The sequence below is a fragment of the Bufo gargarizans genome, chromosome 1, assembly GCF_014858855.1.
Source record: "Bufo gargarizans isolate SCDJY-AF-19 chromosome 1, ASM1485885v1, whole genome shotgun sequence".
NCBI lineage: Eukaryota > Metazoa > Chordata > Amphibia > Anura > Bufonidae > Bufo > Bufo gargarizans.
In genome coordinates, this window is record NC_058080.1 from 742,976,678 (window position 1) to 743,003,160 (window position 26,483).

Below are 26,483 nucleotides of genomic sequence, written 5' to 3' on the forward strand. Positions count from 1 at the left end.
GCCATTCCTCCAGCCTGCAGGTAAGATGAGCTGTGAGGAGACAGTGTGGTGGAGAGCTCAGACATGTCACCTCTGGAGATTCTCCTCCATTACACACAAGGAATCCTTCTCCGCTCCTCAGCTTAGTATGATGGGGGAGGAGTAGTGGGGATAGTGGGGGTTGTCATCATTCGATGGCCCCTGACTGTCCTGGTGAGGGGCCCCTGCATCCAGGAGGAGAATGAATGGAGCGGGGCCCGGCCTGAGCTCAGCTCTCTCCAGTCTCTTCTCTAGGAGTTGTGGACACAGCTGAGCACAGCCCAGAGGTGGGACCTGCATCTACCAGACATTTATCTCCTGTGGAGCCACCAGAGATCTCCATGTTGGGGCCCCTGGAATCCATGTGGTGGGGGCTCTGAGAAGCGGGGCCCCTCCAGGCGCAGGAAGTGCGGTTCTGGAGGTGACATCTGGTCTTGTCCCCTGGATGATTTCCTCTCCTCTTCTCAAACAGGCGCCTGCAGTACTAGAAGCCTCCAGCTCCTCCAGTTCTCTCCTCTTCTCCTGAATGACCACCAAGGATGGAGAGGAAGGAGATCAGCAGAAGAATATTAGACCTCACCTTGGAGATCATCTCCCTGCTGAGCGGAGAGGTAAACTTTTCTAGATTTCTCTCCTCTTTATTGTATTCTGTAACAAGTCAGACATCGGGAAGGAGAATCCATCATAGGAAGTGATAGGAAGAGTCCAGGGTCCTGGAGAACGGCCTCCAGACCTTCCAAGTGATGGAGAACCTGAAGATCAGCCCCAATATGGTGAGTGATGTGTCATGTGACCAGTGACCAATAATCATGTTGTAGGAGCCATGATGAGGTAAGTAGGCACGTTGTACCAGGAGGAGAGGGCCGGAGGAGAGCACATGGCCCCTGAAGGGTTTATTCCCTAAGTGTCTCTCTCCATCCACAGGAGCACACAATAGTGAAGAAGACATCGGGGGACTGTGTGACTCCCATCATCCATCTCCAGGAGTCAGGAGGGCGGAGCAGAACCCCTCACCCCATCACAGAGCCTCCCCCTCACCCCCTGATACATGAGCAGAAGATCCTAGAGCTCACCCACAAGATGATGGAGCTGCTGACTGGAGAGGTGACACTGCTGGGAATGCTGGGAAATTCTCCAGTAACAGCACTGGAGGGGTCTGGGTGATGATGGTGTCATTGTTTTGTCAGGTTCCTATAAGGTGTCAGGACGTCACTGTCTATTTCTCCATGGAGGAGTGGGAGTATATAGAAGGACACAAGGACCTGTACAAGGAGGCCATGATGGAGGAGCACCAGCCTCTTATATCACAAGGTAAGAGCCGTCATGTGCAGTGTGTACACGTGTGTGCAGTGACATGTAATGGAGGAGCACCAGCCTCTTATATCACAAGGTAAGACCCGTCATGTGCAGTGTGTACACGTGTGTGCAGTGACATGTAATGGAGGAGCACCAGCCTCTTATATCACAGGGTAAGAGCCGTCATGTGCAGTGTATACACGTGTGTGCAGTGACATGTAATGGAGGAGCACCAGCCTCTTATATCACAAGGTAAGAGCCGTCATGTGCAGTGTATACACGTGTGTGCAGTGACATGTAATGGAGGAGCACCAGCCTCTTATATCACAGGGTAAGAGCCGTCATGTGCAGTGTATACACGTGTGTGCAGTGACATGTAATGGAGGAGCACCAGCCTCTTATATCACAAGGTAAGACCCGTCATGTGCAGTGTGTACACGTGTGTGCAGTGACATGTAATGGAGGAGCACCAGCCTCTTATATCACAGGGTAAGAGCCGTCATGTGCAGTGTATACACGTGTGTGCAGTGACATGTAATGGAGGAGCACCAGCCTCTTATATCACAAGGTAAGAGCCGTCATGTGCAGTGTATACACGTGTGTGCAGTGACATGTAATGGAGGAGCACCAGCCTCTTATATCACAGGGTAAGAGCCGTCATGTGCAGTGTATACACGTGTGTGCAGTGACATGTAATGAAGGAGCACCAGCCTCTTATATCACAGGGTAAGAGCCGTCATGTGCAGTGTATACACGTGTGTGCAGTGACATGTAATGGAGGAGCACCAGCCTCTTATATCACAGGGTAGGAGCCGTCATGTGCAGTGTATACACGTGTGTGCAGTGACATGTAATGGAGGAGCACCAGCCTCTTATATCACAGGGTAAGAGCCGCCATGTGCAGTGTATACACGTGTGTGCAGTGACATGTAATGGAGGAGCACCAGCCTCTTATATCACAAGGTAAGAGCCGTCATGTGCAGTGTATACACGTGTGTGCAGTGACATGTAATGGAGGAGCACCAGCCTCTTATATCACAGGGTAAGAGCCGTCATGTGCAGTGTATACACGTGTGTGCAGTGACATGTAATGGAGGAGCACCAGCCTCTTATATCACAAGGTAAGAGCCGTCATGTGCAGTGTATACACGTGTGTGCAGTGATGTGTAATGGAGGAGCACCAGCCTCTTATATCACAAGGTAAGAGCCGTCATGTGCAGTGTGTACACGTGTGTGCAGTGACATGTAATGGAGGAGCACCAGCCTCTTATATCACAAGATAAGAGCCGTCATGTGCAGTGTATACACGTGTGTGCAGTGACATGTAATGGAGGAGCACCAGCCTCTTATATCACAGGGTAAGAGCCGTCATGTGCAGTGTATACACGTGTGTGCAGTGACATGTAATGGAGGAGCACCAGCCTCTTATATCACAGGGTAAGAGCCGTCATGTGCAGTGTATACACGTGTGTGCAGTGACATGTAATGGAGGAGCACCAGCCTCTTATATCACAAGGTAAGAGCCGTCATGTGCAGTGTATACACGTGTGTGCAGTGACATGTAATGGAGGAGCACCAGCCTCTTATATCACAGGGTAAGAGCCGTCATGTGCAGTGTATACACGTGTGTGCAGTGACATGTAATGGAGGAGCACCAGCCTCTTATATCACAAGGTAAGAGCCGTCATGTGCAGTGTATACACGTGTGTGCAGTGACGTGTAATGGAGGAGCACCAGCCTCTTATATCACAAGGTAAGAGCCGTCATGTGCAGTGTGTACACGTGTGTGCAGTGAAATGTAATGGAGGAGCACCAGCCTCTTATATCACAAGATAAGAGCCGTCATGTGCAGTGTATACACGTGTGTGCAGTGACATGTAATGGAGGAGCACCAGCCTCTTATATCACAGGGTAAGAGCCGTCATGTGCAGTGTATACACGTGTGTGCAGTGACATGTAATGGAGGAGCACCAGCCTCTTATATCACAGGGTAAGAGCCGTCATGTGCAGTGTATACACGTGTGTGCAGTGACATGTAATGGAGGAGCACCAGCCTCTTATATCACAAGGTAAGAGCCGTCATGTGCAGTGTATACACGTGTGTGCAGTGACATGTAATGGAGGAGCACCAGCCTCCTATATCACAAGGTAAGAGCCGTCATGTGCAGTGTATACACGTGTGTGCAGTGACATGTAATGGAGGATCTCCACAGTTTCTTCCCACATTACATTAGAGGCTACGTGTTCTTTATATGTCAGTCATATCCATAGGGCTCCAGTCACATGATGGGAGCGTGTCCTTCTGGCCTCCATCGGGCCGGTATAGTAGACTATACTACAGAGGCGTCTTGTACAATCCGTGTTCTGCATTGTATATATATTGTAGATTATACATGGAGTTTATGGGCAATGTCCGCCCCTGTACGACTGTTTGTCACCGATGTAGAACAGGCGTGTGTTATGTAAGTCGTTGGGGTCTCAATAAAATGTGAAAAAAATTCTAGTAAAATTCTTGTCCGGCATCGGCTTTAAATTGCTAAATGCGACCATGTTGTCCATCACTTCAGCGATTATCTGCTCATCCCCTTCAGACTGAACGTGTGACTTCTAGCAGTAACTGCATGTCCCAGAATGTTCCAGCTGCATTAGAGCGTGTTCACACAGGGCACATTTATTGTAGACATTTCCATGTATTGGGTTGTTTCTGCAGCAGGTGCATGGATTATTACAAGCCACATTCAGGGCAGCGGGACAGTCACAGGAATGTCTGCAGCTGATCTGCTCTGTGTGAACTTGCTGGTAGATAACCAGTTACTGATCTGTGCTGCTCTTATAATCTGTCCAAAAAGGGGGGATTTTAAGGTTCGACATATAGAAACAGGCAGGTTCTGCAGGGGCGGGGCTTACGATGCTCCATTGTGACAGAAAAGCCAACCACTAAGTGGTATAGAGGTAGACAGACTTGTGTAGCTGTGCAGCAGATCTGTCCTCCAGCCCAAGCTCCTGTGATAAATGTGGAGCATCTCTAGATTTACTCTGTACGTTTTAGACAGGATTAGTAAATCTGCCCAGTTGTTTGCCCAATGGTTGCAGGGTGTCCAGACCATGAGGAAGCAAAGCAGCTCCAAATCATGATGTCCCTCCACCAGCCCCAAATCATGATGCCCCACTTCACCATCTCCAACCATGATGCTCCTTGTTTAATTCAAATGATGTCTAGTTGCTGTTGAAAGGCACAATGTGTTGGCAGAGAGCAGGGCTCGTTTCCAGACATGGTCAGGCTTTTAAAAATTTTTAGTTTTGTTAAGTCATTATTTACTGTATGTAATAAAAGTCATGACCCGGTGTAAACCAGAATCCTGGACTTTGTCAGGAAGTTATAGGAGCTTTGTAAGGCTGGGATCACAAGTGCAGTTTTTTTGGCCAAAGTCAGAAATGGATTCCAATTGAATGAACACTTCTCCTTCCTGCTGGATCAACTTCCAGCCTAATTGGAATGTTATAAGTTTGTCTACTCTGTTCTTTGCCAAAAAAAAAAAAAAACACTTTTCATTTTTATCTTAACAGAAAATCCCAGTAAGAAATGTGAAAATGTCATGTTACCACTAGATGACAATATCATGCAGAGCTCTTCAGGAGAAAACCTCATTATCCTTAATGTACATCCAGGACTTCACAGTACAGATCTGTCATATAATCCTCCTAATTATGAGGAACCTTCTCCTGACCAATCACAGATTGTTACCACAAGTACAGGTCAGAAAAGGATTAAAAGGTTTCACTGTGGTAAAGAATCCACAAACAGCTCAGGACTTTCTACACACCGAAGACGTCACACAGGAGAGAAATTGTGTTCATGTTCAGAATGTGGGAAATGTTTTATATATAAATCAGATCTTGTTATACATGAGAGAAGTCACACAGGAGAGAAACCATATTCATGTTCAGAATGTGGGAAATGTTTCACACGGAAATCAAGTTTTGTTACACATGAGAGATGTCACACAGGAGAGAAGCCATATTCATGTTCAGAATGTGGGAAATGTTTCACACGGAAATCAAGTTTTGTTACACATGAGAGATGTCACACAGGAGAGAAGCCATATTCATGTTCAGAATGTGGGAAATGTTTTAGAAAGAAATCATATCTTGTTACACATGAGAGATATCACACAGGAGAGAAGCCGTATTCATGTTCAGAATGTGAAAAATGTTTTACAGAGAAACCACATCTTGTTAGACATGAGAGATGTCACACAGGAGAGCTGCCATATTCATGTTCAGAATGTGGGAAGTGTTTTAGACAAAAATCTCATCTTGTTATACATGAGAGAAGTCACACAGGAGAGCAGCCATATTCATGTTCAGAATGTGGGAAATGTTTCACACGGAAACCGTATCTTGTTACACATGAGAGAATTCACACTGGGGAAAAGCCGTATTCATGTTCAGAATGTGGGAAATGTTTTTCAGATAAATCAAGTTTTCTAAAACATAAGAGGAATCACACGTGAGAGAAGCTGCATTTACAATGAGAAAAACGTTTTTGCTTCTAAAGCCATAATTAGGGGTCATTAGTGAAGTCACACAAGAGAGAAGCCATATGGCCGCAATATAACGAAACAATATATCACTGGGTCATAGACATTGTTTTCATTTCAGGTTGTATATTTGGATATAAAAGCTTAATTGATGTCACATAACGGCTTCTATAAAACATCTGATAAATCCTGTTTAGGAAGACATATATTCTGTTCATAACTTATATTTTAAACCTTACAGTTAACCCTTTTAGCCCGGAGGGTTTTTCCTATTTTCGTTTTTTTACTCCCTGCCTTTCCAGGACTTTTTTTATTTTTGCGTTTACATAGCCGTATGAGCTCTTGTTTTTTGCCGGACAAGTTGTATTTTCTAACTCCTCTATTTAATATTGCAAACGATGTAGTGGGGAGATGGAAAAAAAATCCATGTGGGGCGAAATTGTAAAAATAACACAATTACGCATCAGTTTTATGTTTTGTTTTTACAATGTTCCCTATACAGTAAAACTGACCTGTTACTTTCATTATCCAGGTCAGTACAATTACGGCAATACCACATATGTATCGTTTTTCTTGCATTTTAATACTGAAAAGTATTTTTTTCCGTTTCATCGCCATATTGTGACTTCTATAACCTTTTTGTAGTTACAGATGCAGCAGTGTTAGCGATCACAGTAGAATCGCCTAAACGCAGATCGATATCCTGTTTCATTAGCTAACAAAGTGCATAAAAAAAGTAGTGTTAAAATTCAGGGTGCATTTTGTGTTAGTAAACAGCAGATGGCGCATGGAAGTGCAGTTTTATACGGTAGTATTAGGCCCCTTTCACACGGGCGAGTTTTCCGTGCGGGTGCGATGCGTGCGGTGAACGTATTGCACCCGCACTGAATCCTGACCCATTCATTTCTATGGGGCTGTGCACATGAGCGGTGATTTTCACGCATCACTTGTGGGTTGAGTGAAAATCGCAGCATGCTCTATATTGTCCGATTTTCACGCGACGCAGGCCCCATAGAAGTGAATGGGAAGCGTGAAAATCGCATAGCATCCGCAAGCAAGTACGGATGCGGTGCGATTTTCACGCACGGTTGCTAGGAGACGATCGGGATCATTGGTTATACGGGAAAATAATAGCATTCTGAATACAGAATGCATAGTACAACAGAGCTGGAGGGGTTAAAAAAAATAATAATAATAATTTAACTCACCTTAGTCCACTTGATCGCGAAGCCCGGCATCTCCTTGTGTCTCCTCTGCTGAACAGGACCTGGGGTGAGCTGCTGCATTAAATATCGGTTAAGGACCTTTGATGACGTCACTCCGGTCATCACATGGTCTTTTACCATGGTGAATCACCATGGTAAAAGATCATGTGACGTACCATGTGATGACCGGAGTGACGTCATCAAAGGTCCTTTACCTGTATTTAATGCTCACCCCAGGTCCTGTTCAGCAGAGGAGACACAAGGAGATGCCGGGCTTCGCGATCAAGTGGACTAAGCTGAGTTAAATTATTATTATTGTTTTAACCCCTCCAGCTCTGTTGTACTATGCATTCTGTATTCAGGTAAAAGACAACAAATTGAATCTTAAGGGTTACACATCATCCCCACATATGTGTCTGTGTCAAGAAGGTTTTCCCTTTGCTCCAATTAGGGGTTAGAGGTTGTGATAGGTTATTGGACAAGGATGAATGGAATGCGAGGGTATTAGCACAATGGAGTTCTTTGGATATACTGGTGTCCTAATTACATGGCAGTTATAGCTGAGCTTATGCTACACGGCTGCCCCGCCATGCCCCCGGATCTGTGCAGTGAGGCCCACTGGAGGAGCTCCTGTCCGGGGGTCCTGAGGTGCTGCGAGTCTTCCTGCAGTGGGAGCGGGTGCCGAGCTTCCTGTCTGAGCCTGAAGTGGCGGAGATCCTGAGCTCTGCTGCCGCTGTCCAGTACCGGGAGGATGAGGTGTCCATGTCTGCCGCCATGGATTGTTCTCCTGTCACTTATTACCCGGAGGTGTCGGATGTGGAGCCCCCACTGCTGGAGCTCGGCTGGCTGGCGTTCAGCGCTGGCTCGTACCAGGGAGTCACACCAGGGTAAAAAAAAAAAAATATATATATATAGAGGGGAATAAAGGATCCACTTTTTATTTTCTATTGGAGTGCTGCCTCATCTTTGGATACTTTACTTGTTTATAGCCGTCTAAGCCTGTGGCTGTGAGGATTGCACCCACCAAAAAGAGGGTCCCAGCAGCACAAGACCAGAAATGCAGGTGCAGGTCCTCTCAGCCGCAGGCTCAGACGGCTATAGGTAAATAAATGTCCAAAGGATGAGGCAGCACTCCAAATAAAGTGAAAATAGTGGATCCTTCATTCCCCTCTGTGCAACGTTTCAACCGTCTCAATGCGGTCTTTCTCAAGCATATCACATGGTGTCATACAAGGGTATATATACCTACAATACATAGCAAACAATTAGAGTGACAATTATTCAATACAAAGTATAATAAAGTCTATAGTGCAATATACAATATGTATAACTGACGTGATTTATAAAACATGATGATTTACATGGCATGATGATCTCCACAGTACAATACAGTGTGCACAAACGCAGTAATCACAGTGACAGCATAAACTGTGAATTAATTACTAACATGCATTTCATCAACACACTAGCCTATCACCTGTGTTTATATAAAAAAAGTGATTAAACTAATAAGGTTAAAAGCAACTCACACCGCAGTGCATGAGCAGGGGCGCCAAAATCCGCGTTCTCACAGTCGAACTACGCATGCCCAAAACCCCCAGCTGCGTCACAGGCGCGACGTCATCAAGGAAGAAGCCAAGTGCCGTTACCATGAGACGTGACGTGAGAACCACGCGCCATGGAAACAGTCACATGACCAACCAAGAGGAGTCCCTGCCACAACGCCGGGCCCGCGTCACCCGGCACCAGCCACGCCTACCATAGTGGCGTCGCTGCCATTGCAACAACAAGCCAAGCAATGTGCACAGTGGCTCCCAAAGTCCCTGCGACAGACATAGGGCAGCGCGGGCTAACAGAGATCGGGTGGGGGAGAAAAACAATAGCACAGTAATGCAAAGAATAGAATAAAAAGTGACAGGCGAGGGCCAATGAGCACCTCACCGGGTCACTATATACAGTTAGAGACCGGAGGTGAACGTGGTACAGAGTATTCGGCACCTTAGGTAACCCCTACATAAGTCGTGCATACTCATGCTGTAAGACAATGGGACGGGGACCAAAGGGTCCGTCGTTCTCACGATCATCACCCCCGGTCCATAACGGGCATGGGATCCAAGACACGTCCATGCCAAAGCGCCCAAACCCAGAAACCGTCCCTTAGGTCTATAAAAAAATAAAACCACCACTCCAAGCGAACAATGTAATTACAGTTGACCCATTTAGTATCTAATAAGAGAAATACAATTGCACGCGCCCCAAGGATCTCCCCTAACGCCAAATTTCAACAAAAAGACGCAGAAGATGACGCCCACTGTCCATGAACAACGCCAGTGGAGTACCAATATCTGGAGAAAGAAAGAAAAAATATATATAAGAAAATAGAACAAAAAGACTGTACATCTATAAAAAACAATTTAGTTCCATAGTTGATGACACCAATAAATATTCACATACAGCAGGGCATGGCAAGCCGAGGATCCAGAGAGAATAGCGAGGAGCCCCCTCCTATACTACACTCCACTTGAAGTCAACATTGAGACCATGTGGTCTCAGGGTGTTGAGGCGATGGATCCATCTCAGCTCCCTCTGTTTGAGGGCCAGTGTCCTATCACCTCCCCTTCTAGACAGAGTAATTTGGTCCACTAACATAAATTTCAAATCCCTCTCCTTATGATTGGCTTCCACAAAGTGTTTAGGAACGGGCAGATCTTTTCTTTTTTGTCTAATTGAGAACCAGGTGATTATTCAGGCGTGCCTTCATGTCACAAGTGGTCTCCCCAACATATAGGAGACCACAAGGGCAGGAGAGCACATAGATCACAAAGGAGCTGTTACATGTTAAAAAATGACCAATCTCATATTGGATCCCAGTGACTGGATGCTGTAAACTTTCTCACCCCTGGTCATGTAAGAACAATTGACACAACCAAGGCAAGGATAGGAACCCCTCCTTCGAGAGCCAATATGAGATTGTACTAAGGTCTTAGCAGGAATATCTGCCCGTACCAACTTGTCACGAAAATTGGCAGCACGCCTATAAGAAAGCAAAGGTGGCACAGTCAAAGCTGTAATGTTAGGAAAATTACTCTTGAGTATTGACCAATGTTTGCGGACAATACGAGCAATTTGGACACTCTGTTCTGAATACGTGGATATAAAAGGTATCCTCTCCACTTTGTTACATGCATTGTCAGATGGTACCTGTTGTGGATCTCTCACCCTGGTGAGGTGTTTGTTAATCACCCGAGCAGGGTAACCACGTTCTTTAAACTTATGCACCATCTGTGAAAAACGAGTAGGGAGTAGATCCGAGTCCTGTACCACCCTTTGGACCCTAAGTAGTTGACTGTAAGGCACAGAATTAATGATTGACCTCGGATGGCAACTACTGTAATGCAACAGCGTATTGCAGTCAGTGGGCTTAGTGAAAATATCCGTAGATAATTGATTATCCACTATAGTGACAGTGATGTCAAGAAATTGGACATGGGTGGCCGAGTGTACCAGGGTAAAGCTGATGTCCGGGTCCATATTATTCAAAAAATCATGAAAGCTCTCCAGAGAAATAGAGTCACCATGCCAGATGAGGAAGACGTCATCTATGTATCGCCACCACCCCAGAACTTTACTGAAGTGGTGAGATACATAGACAAGGTCCTCCTCGAGGGCCGCCATGAAGACATTGGCATAGGTGGGTGCCACATTCGACCCCATGGCGGTCCCTCGTAACTGGAGATAGAAGCTCTCCATAAACAGAAAATAATTGTTTCTCAAGACCAAATCCAAAAGATGGATAATAAAATCCTGGCAGTGTGGGGAATGATTGCTATCAGATAATTGTCTCCGGACTGCAGCCACCCCCCTATCATGATCAATGGAGGTGTACAGGCTCGTGACGTCAAAGGACGCCAAGAGACAATTATCCGGCAACACAATGTCAGAGATCTTATCCAGAAAATCACCAGTGTCCCTGATATAGGACCTGGCACTAACCGCATATTGTCGGAGTAGTCGGTCTAGAAAAATTGAGATGTTGGAAAAAATGGATCCGGTGCCCGCAACAATGGGGCGACCTGGCGGATCAATCAGTGATTTGTGAATCTTCGGGAGTACATATATGACTGGTATACGTGGCTGTGACATAGTTAGAAATGAATGGAGCTCACCATCAATAATCTCCTGACCCAAAGCTGCGTCAAGCTTTGGGTCAGGATATTATATAGAATATAGAGATAAATGCCAATCGATCAAATGTCATCCATATATAGATATGATCCTATTTAAAATAAGTTATCCTTTTGGGAATTAATATATAAATGTGATCCTTTAAAAATGTATAATAAAATATACGGTTATTATTCAAAATAATTGGTGTAGATGCTAACATACTGAAGTGCAAAAAAAATAAATTTTATATATAGATATCAATCGATCAAATAGCATTCACATACAGGCATGATCCTATTAAAAATAAAAATGGAACAAATGATTCTATTGGGAATTAATACACAAACATGATCAAAAACTCTAATAACGAAATAAGTGAAAATTTACCCACCTGAAATTTTTGTTTCCTGTAGTCCTACGGCAGCACAAATACATATGGGTTTTATTCCCCTAGGTACAACCAGAAGAGACAGGTTAACAAGCTTAATTAAAAACTAAATTAATCAACCAATCACACGCCAGGTCCACCCATAAAACCCTAACACCAGAGAAGCCTTGTTGTATTATAAAGAAGCAAAAAATAAAAGTTTATTAAGTTGTGCTGCCTAAGGACTACAGGAAACGAAAATTTCAGGTGGGTAAATTTTCACTTTTCCTGGAGGTCCTACGGCAACACAAATACAAATGGGATTTGAAAAGCAAAAAGTTATGGGGGGGTGGTGTAGAATATGCTAACTTCAATACTCTTTTACCAATGTTTCATGAAGGTGGAATTCGAGGACCTGGTTGCCGTCGAGCAGATGTGGTGAAGGAACACCTGCGCTAGCTCAGCCCATAAAGATGCCGTTGATCTGGTTGAGTGCGCCTTGACGTTAAGGCAATACTGAACTTCCTTCAGAGAATAGCATCTTTCTATTGTACTGTGTATCCATCTGGCAAAAGTGGCCTTGCTCCCTCTGTTACCCTTATTTGGACTATAATGCCGTATGAACATATACTTAGCTGATCTAAACTTTTCTGACTTCTCTAAATAACACAAGATAGCTCTTCTTATATCTAACAGATGAAGTGATGCCTGTTCTTCTCCAGCAGGATCTGGACATAGCACAGGTAAGGTGATGTCTTGCTTTATAATATTATTGCTGGAAGCCACCTTAGGAAGGGATCCAGGCATTGTTTGAAGAGCCAGACAGTGACCCAGGTCTCTGAAATATGGGTCCCGGATAGGCAGAGCTTGGAACTCACTTATTCTTCTGGCTGATGTTATGGCCGTAAGAAAGAATTTCTTTAAGATCATCAAGTGCAGAGATGCTTGCTGTAAAGGCTCAAATGGTTAGTTGGAGAGCACCAACAAAACAAGAGAAAGGTCCTAGGAAGGAAGCAGAGGATTAACCACTGGATTAGCGATCTTTAGGGCTCTGAAGAACGACTTTACCAGGCAGTTATTGGAGAATAATCTCTGAAGCTGATTAATGGTTGTAAATTGTTGTAAACTGTAATTTCAGCGCGTTGAGTTTAAGATCTTTACTGACACCCTCTTGCAAGAACTGAAGAATGCTGGTTATAGCTTTAGGAACCCAAGATTGCCTGGTACACCATGACTTGAAGATCTTCCAGACTCTATTATAGGTATTAATACTAGCAGTTCTTCTGGAGGCTAGAATTATGCCGACAACCTCAGAGGAGAGGCATAACTCTAATAATGTTTGCCGATCAGCCTCCAGGCAGTTAGATGGAGCATCTTCAGATTGGGATGAAGGATTCCTCTCTGGGATAGAAGGTTGGGCCGCAGTGGAAGCTTCCAGAAGATCCCTCTCGACATCATCAATGTCAGACAAAACCACGCTCTGCCTTGCTATTGCTTCTGTCTTTTCCTCCAATATTTTCATCAGGACCTTGGATATTAGAGGAAACGGAGGGAATACGTATATCAGTTTTCCCATCCAGGTAATTGGTAGACCATCTGCAGTCAAAGCTTGCTTCTCCCAATGGAGAGAGCAGAACTATCCTAGCTTTGCATACTCCTTTTGATGCCATGGCATCCAAGTCTGGCATTTCCATCTTTTGGATAAATAGAGGTATCCTTTGTGAGGAGAATCCAGGGCCGAGGAAACATACAATGACCTCGCTGGAGATAAGATGGAATCAGCCACCACAGAAAGTCTTAACAGATCGAGAGATGAATGGACACCATCTTGTCCAGGTCTTTGTGAGCACAGTGGCGTACACACAATCCATGGGGCCCCGGTGCAAAACGGAATCATGGGGCCCCCCTCCCCGTCGCCGCCCCCCCCCCCCAACCTCCCTCCACCAGCAGCAGAGTTAGGCTACTTTCACACCTGCGTTAGGTGCGGATCCGTCTGGCATCTGCACAGACGGATCCGCACCTATAATGCAAACGCTTGCATCTGTTCTGAACGGATCCGTTTGCATTACCACGAGAAAAAAAAAAAAAGATAATGCAAACGGATCCGTTTTGACTTACACTAAAAGTCAATGGGAGGCAGATCCGTTTTCAATTACACCATATTGTGTCAGTGAAAACGGATCCGTCCCCATTGACTTACATTGTAAAAGTCTGGACAGATCCGCTCAGGCTACTTTCACACTTAGCCATTTTTTGCCAATATAATTCAGACGGATCCGTTCTGAACGGAGCCACCCTCTGCATTATATGAGCGGATCCGTTCAGAACGTTGCAGGCAGAGGTTGCAGGCTACAGAAATATAGCAGAGCTAGTTATAAAGCCGGCCCCTGCCGACCCTACTCTGAGTCTACTCTGAACTCACTCACTCATAAATGTGGTGAGCAATTAGGAAGACCTTTTTACAAATCTAATGTTATCTTATCTTAACTTCCGGACCGGCGCCAGCTTCTTCGCGCTCTCCAGAAAGCGCCTTCTCCCTGCTGCATCTCGGCGTCATGTCCGGTGTGGCCGCCCAACCGGAAATGACGAGGCACGCCGCACCAGCACGGGGAGGAGAATCAGGGGGTGGAGACTCAAGGAGGGTAGGGCTGGCCTGGCACTGACTGCAGCTCAGAAACGCAACACTGGGCGGCGGGCCCCGGGTTAAACAGGCAGGCACAGCACTACTGCGGGGCGGGGCCAGGGGTCCACAGGCGGCCGGGCCCCCTGGAGTGCCGGGCCCGGTCGCAACTGCGACCCCTGCGACCCCTGTATGTACGCCCCTGTGTGAGCACCATTCCATGATGTTGCTCAGGTGAGCCTGATCTTTTGCATATAAATCATGTTTGTCTGTCGGAAAATCTAAAAATCACTTTAAATCTGGAAATTTGGTTCCTTTTTTATCATTCAGGGCTTCCAATATCTTGGAAGAAAATTGAGAATTGACGTGCTTAATTAAGAAACTTGATACCTTTATTAATAAGTGGGTATGAGCAAGAGTGATCGATACACTCAGATGCTCTGATATAAAAATGCAAACAACGAACCTCCTATTATAGATAGGTGGTACAATAATGAATCACTATAGTAACGGGGATGATAATGGGTAAGTCTGTGGGAAAAATTCTCTCCCTAGACGACCCTACGGAACTATGTCCTGAAGCACAGGGATGTCCCCTAGTGGTGGAGACACCCTGCCCCCGTACCTAAGCCTAGATGTGGCCCTAGTGATGCCCTACTTAGCAAAGCTGGATAGGGAAATATTAATCCAGTGAAACAAAACAAAAAGAATAAGTCTAATGTAAATGATAAAAAGACACAACCCCAACGCGTTTCGGCTGCATACAGCAGCTCATCAGGAGGTGATGACAGTGTAGTCAACGTAGGGAATAAAGTAAGCAAAAAAAATTATTTTTATAAAAAATTGTTGTGCTTAGAAGAATGAGATGGTACTTAGCTCCTTGGCATACTTGATGGTGCTGTGTATACAGATATGTATCTCTTGTCCGTATGTATGATGAATTCTGAGGGTGAAAAAAGGGCTATATGTCAGACATTTATATAGGTCTGAAAAACAAAGTACTCTGTATCTGACATTCATATGTGAGTCTGAAAGAATAAGGTACTTAGTAACAGGTATTCATATATTGCAATAGTATACTGATCAATAAACAAAGTATACTATATGCCACTCAGTCATTAGCATAAGGGGACAAGTCAGTGGTGTAAACGATATAGTGTACTCACCAGACAGAGGGAGGCCCTGTAGAAAGCACAGCTGGTATGCTGGGAGGCTGGAGGGCTCATAACAGTATGTCAGCGCTTGTGTTTCCGGACTGTCGAAGGGAGGGCACTTCCGGTAGGTGGAACGCATCGTAATGACGCGATGCGTCACTTCCGGTCTTTGGAACGCATATTGGAACGCATGAGCGGCCAATGATGCTGAAAGTTCCTGGTCTGTTTGTGCTTCTCACTAGCTGTTAATTTAACCACAGTAATTGGATCGAAATGGTTCTATAGTCCCCTACTCACATAAAATCAGTGATAGGAGGACTATAACCTATATTTTGAGCCCCAAAAATACCAGGTCTTAATCGGAGGGATTCTAATGGTAGCACAATATAAACATCATCACGTGTATATAGCAAAGATTACGGGGGCCATATAGACGTGAGAAGGAAGGATTGGAGTGACAATGATGTATGTCATTTTTCCTAAGATATGGTGCTTTACGCACCGGCATTGACAAAAGGGGGACGAGCAACTAGGGATATTTATATAGGATAGGACAGAGGAATAGTCTCTGATAAAGGAATTAAGGGGTTTGTGACGAAATGTTTTAAATCAAATAAAACATGTATATGTGAGTCGCTCATTGAGACCGCTTGGTGACTGTGACCGGAATCGATAAATCCATTCGGATTCTTTTTGGAGTATCTTCCGGTCCCAGTCCCCCCCTCTTAGAGGTTTGGGAATAACCTCAAGTACTAGAAACTTAAGGGTGCTTAGGTCTCCCCCATGTTGATCGTTAATATGGTTAGCAACGGGGGTGTCTTTTTTCTTTGCTATGTCGTTGATGTGTTCGCAGACTCTACGTCTAAGTTCCCTGAAAGTCTTGCCGATGTAATCTTTCGGACAGGTACACTGACATATATAGACAACTCCCTGTGTTTTGCAGTTAACGAAGGAGCCTAACGTTTGGACGATACTGGTTGTGGAACAAGTGACCGTTTTAGAAATACGTATATATTTGCAAGCCTTACAGCTACCGCATCTGAATGTCCCTTTCGGTTGTCTGTCCAGCCATGTTCCCTCCTTTTTTATGCCGGTGTAGTGGCTATGCACGAGCCTGTCTCTGAGGCTCCTCCCCTTGCGATATGTTATTTGGGGGTAGTTAGAGATGGCTTTGGACAGGTCTTTGTCCATCATTAGGATTGGCCAGTGAGTTTTTAAAATGGCAGTGACTTCACTGTTAGCTGCGTCATATGTGGAAATTAGGCGAATGGTTGAGCTATCCTTGTTATCTTTTGTTTTTGGTATTAATAAATCGCCCCTATCCCTGTTCTCAGCTGCCTGAAAAGCTTCCCTTAAAGTAGACCTCGGGTACCCTCTCTGTAATAATCTATTTCTTAGTTTCCTTGACTCCTGGTAGAAGTTTTCTTTGTCAGAGCAGTTACGGCGCATGCGTAAATATTGGCCTTTTCGAATACCTCTTTTAACTGCTTGTGGGTGGTGACTATTCCAGTGTAAAATGTTGTTTGTGGCAGGTCGGTTTTCGATAGACATTTGTAGTCAGATTTCCTGCTACAGATGTTACTTCCACATCCAAGAAGGTGATGCTCTTGGATTTAATTTCGCTGGTGAATCTTAGTCCCACGTTATTATCGTTAAGGGCAGAGACGAAGTCACAGAATTTCTCTTTACTGTCACCCCACACTACAAAGATGTCATCAATATAGCGGGTCCAAAAGACAATCCCACTATTCCACCACATCTGGTGATCGGGGAACACAAATTTGTCTTCCCACCAGCCCAGGAAGAGATTCGCATAGGCGGGGGCACAAGGGCTGCCCATAGCGGTCCCCCTGAGCTGGTGGTAAATGGACCCGCTATATGTGAAGAAGTTGTGTGTAAGAGTGTATTCCAGGAGGCTCATGATAAAGTTATTGTGATTTTGAAACTGAGTGCCCCTCGATCTCAGGAAATGGGCCGTAGCTGCTAGACCTTTATCGTGTGGTATGGATGTGTACAGGGATTCCACGTCGATACTCGCAAGATGGCAATGAGAGTCGACGGAGATGGTTTCAATTTTTCGAAGGAAATCCATCGTGTCGCGTGTAAAGGATGGTAAACAGGACACAAATTCTTTTAATGTTTGATCAAGGTATGTCCCACAATGATGGGTCAGGGAATCCATACCTGATACAATTGGGCGTCCCTTCAAGGGAGTTACTCCCTTATGTATTTTCGGGAGGCAGTAAAAAGTGGCCAGCTGTGGGTTTTTAGGGAGAAGATATGCATATTCTGATTTTGTAATCACCCCCTGTTCTAAGCCCTGTTGAAGGATCTCTTTAAGTTGTTGCTGGAAGACTAGACTAGGGTCACTCGGTAGAACTCTATAGCTGGTGGGATCCCTAAGTAGGTCAAGGCACATTTTTTTATAGTTAGGATGGTCTAGAATTACTAGATTCCCACCTTTATCTGATGGTTTTATAATGATGGTGTTATCTGTCTCCAGGTTCCTAAGAGCCATCGCCTCGTCTCGGGACAGATTATAGTCTCTCGGATAGTTGACATTTAGCTGTTCCAGGTCATTGCTGACCATTTTAACAAAAATGTCAATATGTTCCGAGCTCATAGGGGGTGGTAGTCTAGTACTAATGGGGCGAAGATTGGTAAAGGGACCGTCTCCGGGATTTTTATTCCCCTCCTCATATAGATCCATAAGGTTTTGGAGGTCGGGAAAGTCCTCTAGGTCAATTCCCAGGTCATGGCATATTTGCCTATTACTATTTTGATAGAATTTATGCCATTTGAGCCTTCTGCCAAACAAATTAAGATCTTTGATCCAAGTAAAGATGTTAAACCTAGTAGTTGGTACGAATGAAAGACCCTTTTGGAGAATGGTGGTTTCAACATCTGTCAGGGGTCGAGAGGACAGATTAATAATTTGCAGGTTATCGGTTAAGGGCGACTGTCGCCTGCCCTTACCCGCTCCCTTAGCTGATAGGGGCCCTGGCTGTTGGTTAAAAAAGGAACCAGGGGTTGTTGTCGAGTAGCTGTGAAGGAAGAGGAGGTGGAGGAAGAGGAGGGAAGAGAGGACTGAGATGGTCCTCCACGTGTTTGACCCGAGTATCCCCTTTGTCTCCCCCATCTCTGCCACCTTCGTCCCGGTCTCCGACCCTGACCACCTCTATTATAGTTTACACTTTGATATATTTTAGTTGGTTCAGAATCAGAGAGGTCGGCCTCTGAAGAAGATACTTCAGATTCTGAGAGAATTGGTGTTTTCGTCTCAAGATTATAGGCCCGGTTTTCTCGGAATTCAGCTAAATCTTTAGTGAATTGGCGATGCTTTCTTTCTTTTAGGAGGTTTTGAAAACGTTCTACCGACGTCTGCAGTGAGGACTCTCTCTTATTAAATTCGGGATCTGTCTTGAATTTTAAGACCCCTTCAGTGAGGTCTTTGAGATTGGTTGACGTTTTCTCAAAGACTTTTTTCTCTTCCTCCAACAATAGGGTCATCAACCTAAGGGAACTAAGGGTTAATTCCTGTTCCCACTTGGTGATCAATTGTGCTGAAAGGATGCGGTCGGCTGGTTTAATCGGAATGCGTAATCCCCTAGGGACAATTTTATGTTCTATATAGCTCTCCAGGGACCTGACTTCCCACCACGACTTAATATTGTCTTTATAGCCGGAATACAGGTCCCTGAAGGCTATTTTGCAAGATGTGGATGAGGCTAAACCCGGAATTTCCTTATCAGAGAAGATGTCTTTGGCTTCTCTTATTAGTTCCTCTGTGAAAAAAGTCCCAGACAGAAAACTTGCCATGCTCTATATGAATTATTATTTAAAGACACTTAACAAGATATCTATTGATAGGTTACATGTAGGAAATAGGTCAGAAGAAAATTGAGAATTGACGTGCTTAATTAAGAAACTTGATTAATACCTTTATTAATAGAAAGCGCCTTCTCCCTGCTGCACCTCGGCGTCATGTCCGGTGCGGCCGCCCAACCGGAAATGACGAGGCACGCCGCACCAGCACGGGGAGGAGAATCAGGGGGTGGAGACTCAAGGAGGGTAGGGCTGGCCTGGCACTGACTGCAGCTCAGAAACGCAACACTGGGCGGCGGGCCCCGGGTTAAACAGGCAGGCACAGCACTACTGCGGGGCGGGCCAGGGGTCTACAGGCGGCCGGGCCCCCTGGAGTGCCGGGCCCGGTCGCAACTGCGACCCCTGCGACCTCTGTATGTACGCCCCTGTGTGAGCACCATTCCATGATGCCAAGATGTTGCTCAGGTGAGCCTGATCTTTTGCATATAAATCATGTTTGTCTGTCGGAAAATCTAAAAATCACTTTAAATCTGGAAATTTGGTTCCTTTCTTATCATTCAGGGCTTCCAATATCTTGTCCAACTGTGGACTGAACATGTGCCCTGGTTGAAAGGGCAGGTTACAGAAATGATATATATTTTTTTTATATAAATTATCCCTAGGCCATTGTTTGATCCATAAAGAACGTCTGACAGAGTTCGACAAGTCCATAGCCTTGGAGCAGAACTTTTCACATTCTAAAAGGGGCATGACAGAAGAATCCTGAAGCTGCCTTGAGTAGGAGCAAATTTATTTTCTAGAAGAGCTTCTCCAGGTACTCCATCTTTAATGTCTTGGCCTAATTGACAGAGCCAAAAACATGGAGATCTAGCCACCTAAACTGAGGAAAGAGCAGTTTTATATGTGGCAGCAGATGACATATATAAATATTTTTCAACAGAGAGTCCGCTTCTTCGTCCAGGGGATCTTTGAACAAAGAAGCATCTTCTGATGGAAACAGATCTTTTGAATAATCTGACCAATGCCAAGTCAACTTTAGGACACGAATCCAAATCTTCAGAGAACTTTTTTTGCAGTTTGTATGTAGACTTAATTCTAGCGCCGAGATCTGTTCTTATCACTGGCTTATCCCAGTCTTTTCTCAGCTTCTCATCAAGGACTGTGTGACCAGGCAGCGACCAAACCTTCATTTAGCTCCTGGATTTATGTTGTACATCTTTTTCAGACTCTATGGTCTCTTTTGACATCTTTAACAAGTTCATGTAATCTGACTTTCTGAAGAAGAAACAACTCCTCTGGGTCATCTAAATCGAAGTCATAGGACAATTCAGATACACAGAGACCTCAGAGGATGATATCTGCAGAGAAAGATCATCAGTGATGAGCGGCAGGGGCAACAATCGAATTTGGGATATTCCACGAACACCTGGGCGAACATTCATCATACATTCGAGAATTTGTGAAAATCGGCAATCGGAAAATTCGCAATAAAAATTAGCGATTAGAATATTCGCGATCAACACTATGGATCACGTGACTCTTTCCTTTGTCTTTTATATTTATGTGCAGCTTGAAATTCCTCAAACACACAGTTTAGTTTGTTTTTCATCCAAGAAAACCTGGAGCAGAACAGACAGAGGAGACCTTATCAGGAGACGGACACTGCAGGCAGTCTTCAGATGTGAGGATATCAGGTAAAGGCTGATCACAGCTGATACATAATCTGGGCCTGCTGAGAGGAAGGCATCTATAGGAAAATACCATCAGTATGTGTTCTAGCAGCTAGAAAACTTAGGAAACAAAGGGTTATTCAACGCTGCGCACTCTGCTACAGCAGATAAACACCTATAGAGCAGTAAACAAGATAAATAAGAATATAGAGCTGTTGAATTGAACTTCATAATCAAATAATACAGAAAGAAACTGGTTAATCCTTCAAAGATATGTAGTGGTTAAATCTGCATACACCTTCATTCTGCAAAACAGCCTTGGTGTCAGAGCTTTATAAGCAGACCTATCATCAGGACAGGAAGGAGTTAATACTTTGGGTATAACTCTGCTAACAGAAATGGTGCTTGAGCTCTTTAAAAAGGAAATAATGCTGCCAGGAAGGAGTTTAATCCTTCAGCCCAGAAAGGGGTTAACTCTGCAAACAGCAATGTCTAATACTGACAGGAATTGAAACCTTCACTTCCAGCAGATAGGCTCAGTAAGGAGGCAGATAACAGCACCTTGCAAAGGGTTAACCCCTGAGAAGTATCTGCGAGCTCCAGCAGACAGTCAGGACAGATGGGCAATAAGACTGGAGACAAGCCATCACAGGCCGGCGGCCATACTTACTCTGACAGGCAGAGGGTTGAGCAGTCTGGCAGAGCGCATCTGCCGGGAAGATTTACTCCACACTTCCTGTCACATGACCGCAGGGCTTCCATGCTGGGCTTCCATGCCGGGCCTTCATGCTGGGCTTCCATGCTGGGCCTTCATGCTGGGCTTCCATGTCGGGCCTTCATGCTGGGCTTCCATGCTGGGCCTTCATGCTGGGCTTCCATGTCGGGCCGTCATGCTGGGCTTCCATGCTGGGCCTTCATGCTGGGCTTCCATGCTGGGCCTTCATGCTGGGCTTCAATGCTGGGCCTTCATGCTGGGCTTCCATGCTGGGCCTTCATGCTGGGCTTCCATGCCGACCATTATGCTGGGCTTCCATGCCGGGCCTTTATGCTGGACTTCCATGCTGGGCCTTCATGCTGGGCCTTTATGCTGGGCTTCCATGCTGGGCCTTCATGCTGGGCTTCCATGCTGGGCCTTCATGCTGGCTTCCATGCCGGGCCTTTATGCTGGGCTTCCATGCAAGCTGCATTAGTTCTGGCTCCCCACAGCCAAACAGCGCATTCACCAGCATTCCTGCACTTGCCGGGTAATGCCCACTCTCAGTCTGGCATGTGTGCACAAACTATGGCGCCTCATACACCGAGGAGGAGGTTAGTGATAGCGCAGTGCGGCAAGGGATATGACCTGTGTAAAACGATGCACGGTGGATTACCACCCAGGAGAAAGGCGCCATCTTAGTACATCTCCAAGCTGAGGGACAGAGAACGTTCCCTGTATACAGCTTGGAAAGTTCTATATCCTCCAGGACACGACATCTGTCTCTTCTGAACCTAAGAGAAATAAAAAATAAAAGGAGGCTTCTCTGGTGTCAGGGTTTTAGGGGTGGACCTGGCGTGTGATTGGTTGATTAATTTAGTTTTTAATTAAGCTTGTTAACCTCTCTCTTCTGGTTGTACCTGGGGAATAAAACCCGTATGTATTTGTGCTGCCGTAAGACGTCCAGGAAAGTATATATGTTATATACCCTTTAAATGATGAAAACAGACCAAATGGTATTGGCATACAAAAGTATTACTGCCGATCAGCAGAATATATCGTATATATTAATATCTATGATCTAGATCTGTGTATCGTGCCAGACTCAAAGCAGTCCAGCGTATCTAATGATGCTCCAGATGATATTACAAACTCTTATCACATAATATAATATACTGTACTTCCAGTCCCTCTCTTAGGGCTCTTTCACACTTGCGTTGGCCGGATCCGGCGTGTACTCCACTTGCCGGAATTACACGCCGGATCCGGAAAAACACAAGTGTACTGAAAGCATTTGAAGACGGATCCGTCTTCAAAATGCTTTCAGTGTTACTATGGCAGCCAGGACGCTATTAAAGTCCTGGTTGCCATAGTAGTAGTGGGGAGCGGGGGAGCAGTATACTTACAGTCTGCACGGCTCCCGGGGCGCTCCAGAATGACGTCAGAGCGCCCCATGCGCATGGATGACGTGCCATGCGATCACGTGATCCATGCGCTTGGGGCGCCCTGACGTCACTCTGGAGCGCCCCGGGAGCCGCACGGACGGTAAGTATACTGCTCCCCCGCTCCCCGCTGCACTTTACCATGGCTGCCAGGACTTTAGCGTCCCGGCAGCCATGGTAACCATTCAGAAAAAGCTAAACGTCGGATCCGGCAATGCGCCGAAACGACGTTTAGCTTAAGGCCGGATCCGGATCAATGCCTTTCAATGGGCATTCATTCCGGATCCGGCCTTGCGGCAAGTGTTCAGGATTTTTGGCCGGAGCAAAAAGCGCAGCATGCTGCGGTATTTTCTCCGGCCAAAAAACGTTCCGTTCCAGAACTGAAGACAACCTGATGCATCCGGAACGGATTTCACTCCATTCAGAATGCATTAGGATAAAACTGATCAGGATTCTTCTGGCATAGAGCCCCGACGACGGAACTCTATGCCGGAAGAAGAGAACGCAGGTGTGAAAGAGCCCTTACTAGTGCGGAGCTCACACTCTCTTTAGAACATTTGACACTTTGTAATGATAAAGCATAAAAGTATCCTTCTTTTATTGTAGTTCTCATCTGCGTATTAATTAATTGTTGCCATTTTATATTGCGGTTGTGTACAGTGGCAACAATTTTCTAATACACAGATGAGAACTACAATAACAGAAGGATACTTTTATGCTTTATCGTTACAAAGTGTCAGTGTGTGAGCTCCGCACTAGTAACTGAGGGACTGGAAGTACAGTATATAATATTATGTGATAAGAATATAGTCAGGTCCATAAATAGTGGGACATCTACACAATTCTAACATTTTGGCTCTATACACCACCACAATGGATTTGAAATGAAACTAACAAGATGTCCTTTACCTGCAGACTGTCGGCTTTACCTGCAGACTGTCAGCTTTACCTGCAGACTGTCAACTTTACCTGCAGACTGTAGGAATTACAGCAGTTTGCATCTGTGCCTCCCACTTGTTAAGGAACCAAAAGTAATGGGACAAATGGCTTCTCAGCTGCTCCATAGCCGGTGTGTGTTATTCCCTCATTATCCCAATTACAATGAGCAGATAGAAGATCCAGAGGTCATTTCCAGTCTGCTATTTGCATTTGGAATCTGTTGCTGTCAACCCTCAAGATGAGATCCAAAGAGCGGTCACTATCAATGAAGCCATCATTAGGCTGAAAAAACGCAACAAACCCATCAAAGAGATAGCAAAAACATTAGCGCGGCCAAAACAACTGTTTGGAACATTCTTAAAAAGAAGGAACGCACCGGTGAGATCAGCAACTCCAAAAGACCTGGAAGACCACGGAAAACAACTGTGGTGGATGACCGAAGAATTATTTTCCTGGTGAAGAAAACACCCTTCACAACAGTTGGCCAGATCAAGACCACTCTCCAGGAGGTTGGTGTATGTGTGTCAAAGTCAACAATCAAGAGAAGACTTCACCAGAGTGAATACAGAGGGTTCACCACAAGATGTAAACCATTGGTGAGCCTCCAAAACAGGAAGGCCAGATTAGAGTTTGCCAAACGACATCTAAAAAAGCCTTCACAGTTCTGGGACAACATCCTATGGACAGATGAGACCAAGATCAACTTGTACCAGAGTGATGGGAAGAAAAGGGTATGGAGAAGGAAAGGAGCTGCTCATGGTCCTAAGCATACCACCTCATCAGTGAAGCATGGTGGAGGTAGTGTCATGGCGTGGGCATGTATGGCTGCCAATGAAACTGGTTCTCTTGTATTTATTGATGATGTGACTGCTGACAAAAGCAGCAGGATGAATTCTGAAGTGTTTCGGGTAATATTATCTGCTCATATTCAGCCAAATGCTTCAGAACTCATTGGACGGCACTTCACAGTGCAGATGGACAATGACCCAAAGCATACTGCAAAAGCAACCAAAGAGTTTTTTAAGGGAAAGAAGTGGAATGTTCTGCAATGGCCGAGTCAATCACCGGACCTGAATCCGATTGAGCATTTCACTTGCTGAAGACAAAACTGAAAGGAAAATGCCCCAAGAACAAGCAGGAACTGAAGACAGTTGCAGTAGAGGCCGGCCAGAGCGTCACCAGGGATGGAACCAGCGTCTGGTGATCTCTATGCGTTCCAGACTTCAGGCTGTAATGGACGGCAAAGGATTTGCAACCAAGTATTAAAAAGTGAAAGTTTGATTTATGATTATTATTCTGTCCCATTACTTTTGGTTCCTTAACAAGTGGGAGGCACATATGCAAACTGCTGTAATTCCTGCACCGGTCACCTGATTTAGATGTAAATACCCTCAAATTAAAGCTGACAGTCTGCAGGTAAAGCACATCTTATTCATTTCATTTTAAATCCATTGTGGTGGTGTATGGAGCCTAAAATGTTAGAATTGTGTCCATGTCCATTATTTAAGTCTTGTTTTTATTAGTTGTATAAGGATATCTATGTTTATAAACAATAAGCTTGTAGATCTCAACCCGTCAGTTTCCCAGCAGCTGATCCACAATCAGGTGCGATGTTCTGCCTCCATATGCGAACAAGAATGGTTCACTTATAAAAAGGAAGCTTCCACATATACTCTGGGTCCGGACAGTATAGATAAGGATATTGATACTGTATAGATGTCAGACGCGTTTCGGGGCCCCAGGCTCCTTCCTCAGTGGCTATACAGTAAGTGAGACATTGCTATCCTTTTAAGGTGCATTAGTTGGTGGATATCTTCAAAAGGTGTGTTAATTGTCAGATACAGTATCCAAAAGGAATAGTCTGGATTGGGCTATACATAAAGCCCCTATGTGGATCACTTTCAAGTTAATACAGCCTATTTCCACCATATTGTTTCAACATTCCCATATTGTGTTTCTTGCAGTTCTCTGCATTTAATGCGTTTATTTGTCCAAATTCTTCTATAAATGCATTTATCACCTCAACAATATTTAGGAGGTTTTCTTTTTCTTTCATTTTCAATATGATAAAAGTACAAGCACAAAAAAAGGATACATAAGGATATTAAAATTAAAAAAATGAGAAAATATATGTATAAAAATATATATATATATACACTCACCTAAAGAATTATTAGGAACACCTGTTCTATTTCTCAGTATTGCGATTATCTAGTCAACCAATCACATGGCAGTTGCTTCGATGCATGTAGGGTTGTGGTCCTGGTCAAGACAATCTCCTGAACTCCAAACTGAATGTCAGAATGGGAAAGAAAGGTGATTCAAGCAATTTTGAGCGTGGCATGGTTGTTGGTGCCAGACGGGCCGGTCTGAGTATTTCACGATCTGCTCAGTTACTGGGATTTTCACGCACAACCATTTCTAGGGTTTATAAAGAATAGTGTGAAAAGGGAAAAACATCCAGTATGCGGCAGTCCTGTGGGCGAAAATGCCTTGTTGTTGCTGGAGGTCAGAGGAGAATGGGCCGACTGATTCAAGCTGATAG

At 44.9% G+C, this 26,483-nt stretch overlaps 1 protein-coding gene across 3 annotated transcripts; it reads left to right on the top strand.

Annotated features, from left to right (window-relative positions):
- The first annotated feature begins 587 nt into the window (after positions 1 to 587).
- Positions 588 to 6,549, top strand: LOC122924984 (gastrula zinc finger protein XlCGF17.1-like). 3 transcript variants are annotated; one of them, XM_044276531.1, is made up of 2 exons: positions 588 to 629; positions 4,882 to 6,549. In XM_044276531.1, the coding sequence occupies exon 2, from the start codon at positions 4,911 to 4,913 to the stop codon at positions 5,826 to 5,828; it is 918 nt and encodes a 305-aa protein (XP_044132466.1). In that variant the 5' UTR covers positions 588 to 629; positions 4,882 to 4,910; the 3' UTR covers positions 5,829 to 6,549. The 3 variants fall into 3 exon arrangements, with proteins under 3 accessions (XP_044132466.1, XP_044132465.1, XP_044132467.1); XM_044276530.1 differs by lacking the exon at positions 588 to 629 and adding an exon at positions 1,274 to 1,329; XM_044276532.1 differs by lacking the exon at positions 588 to 629 and adding an exon at positions 1,472 to 1,487.
- The last annotated feature ends 19,934 nt before the right edge of the window (positions 6,550 to 26,483 follow it).

Coding starts and splice junctions, on each gene's coding strand:
- LOC122924984 (XM_044276530.1), top strand. CDS start 1,296: ATGATGGAGGAGCACCAGCCTCTTATATCACAAG. Junction 1,330..4,881: donor CCAGCCTCTTATATCACAAG/GTAAGAGCCGTC, acceptor TTATCTTAACAG/AAAATCCCAGTAAGAAATGT.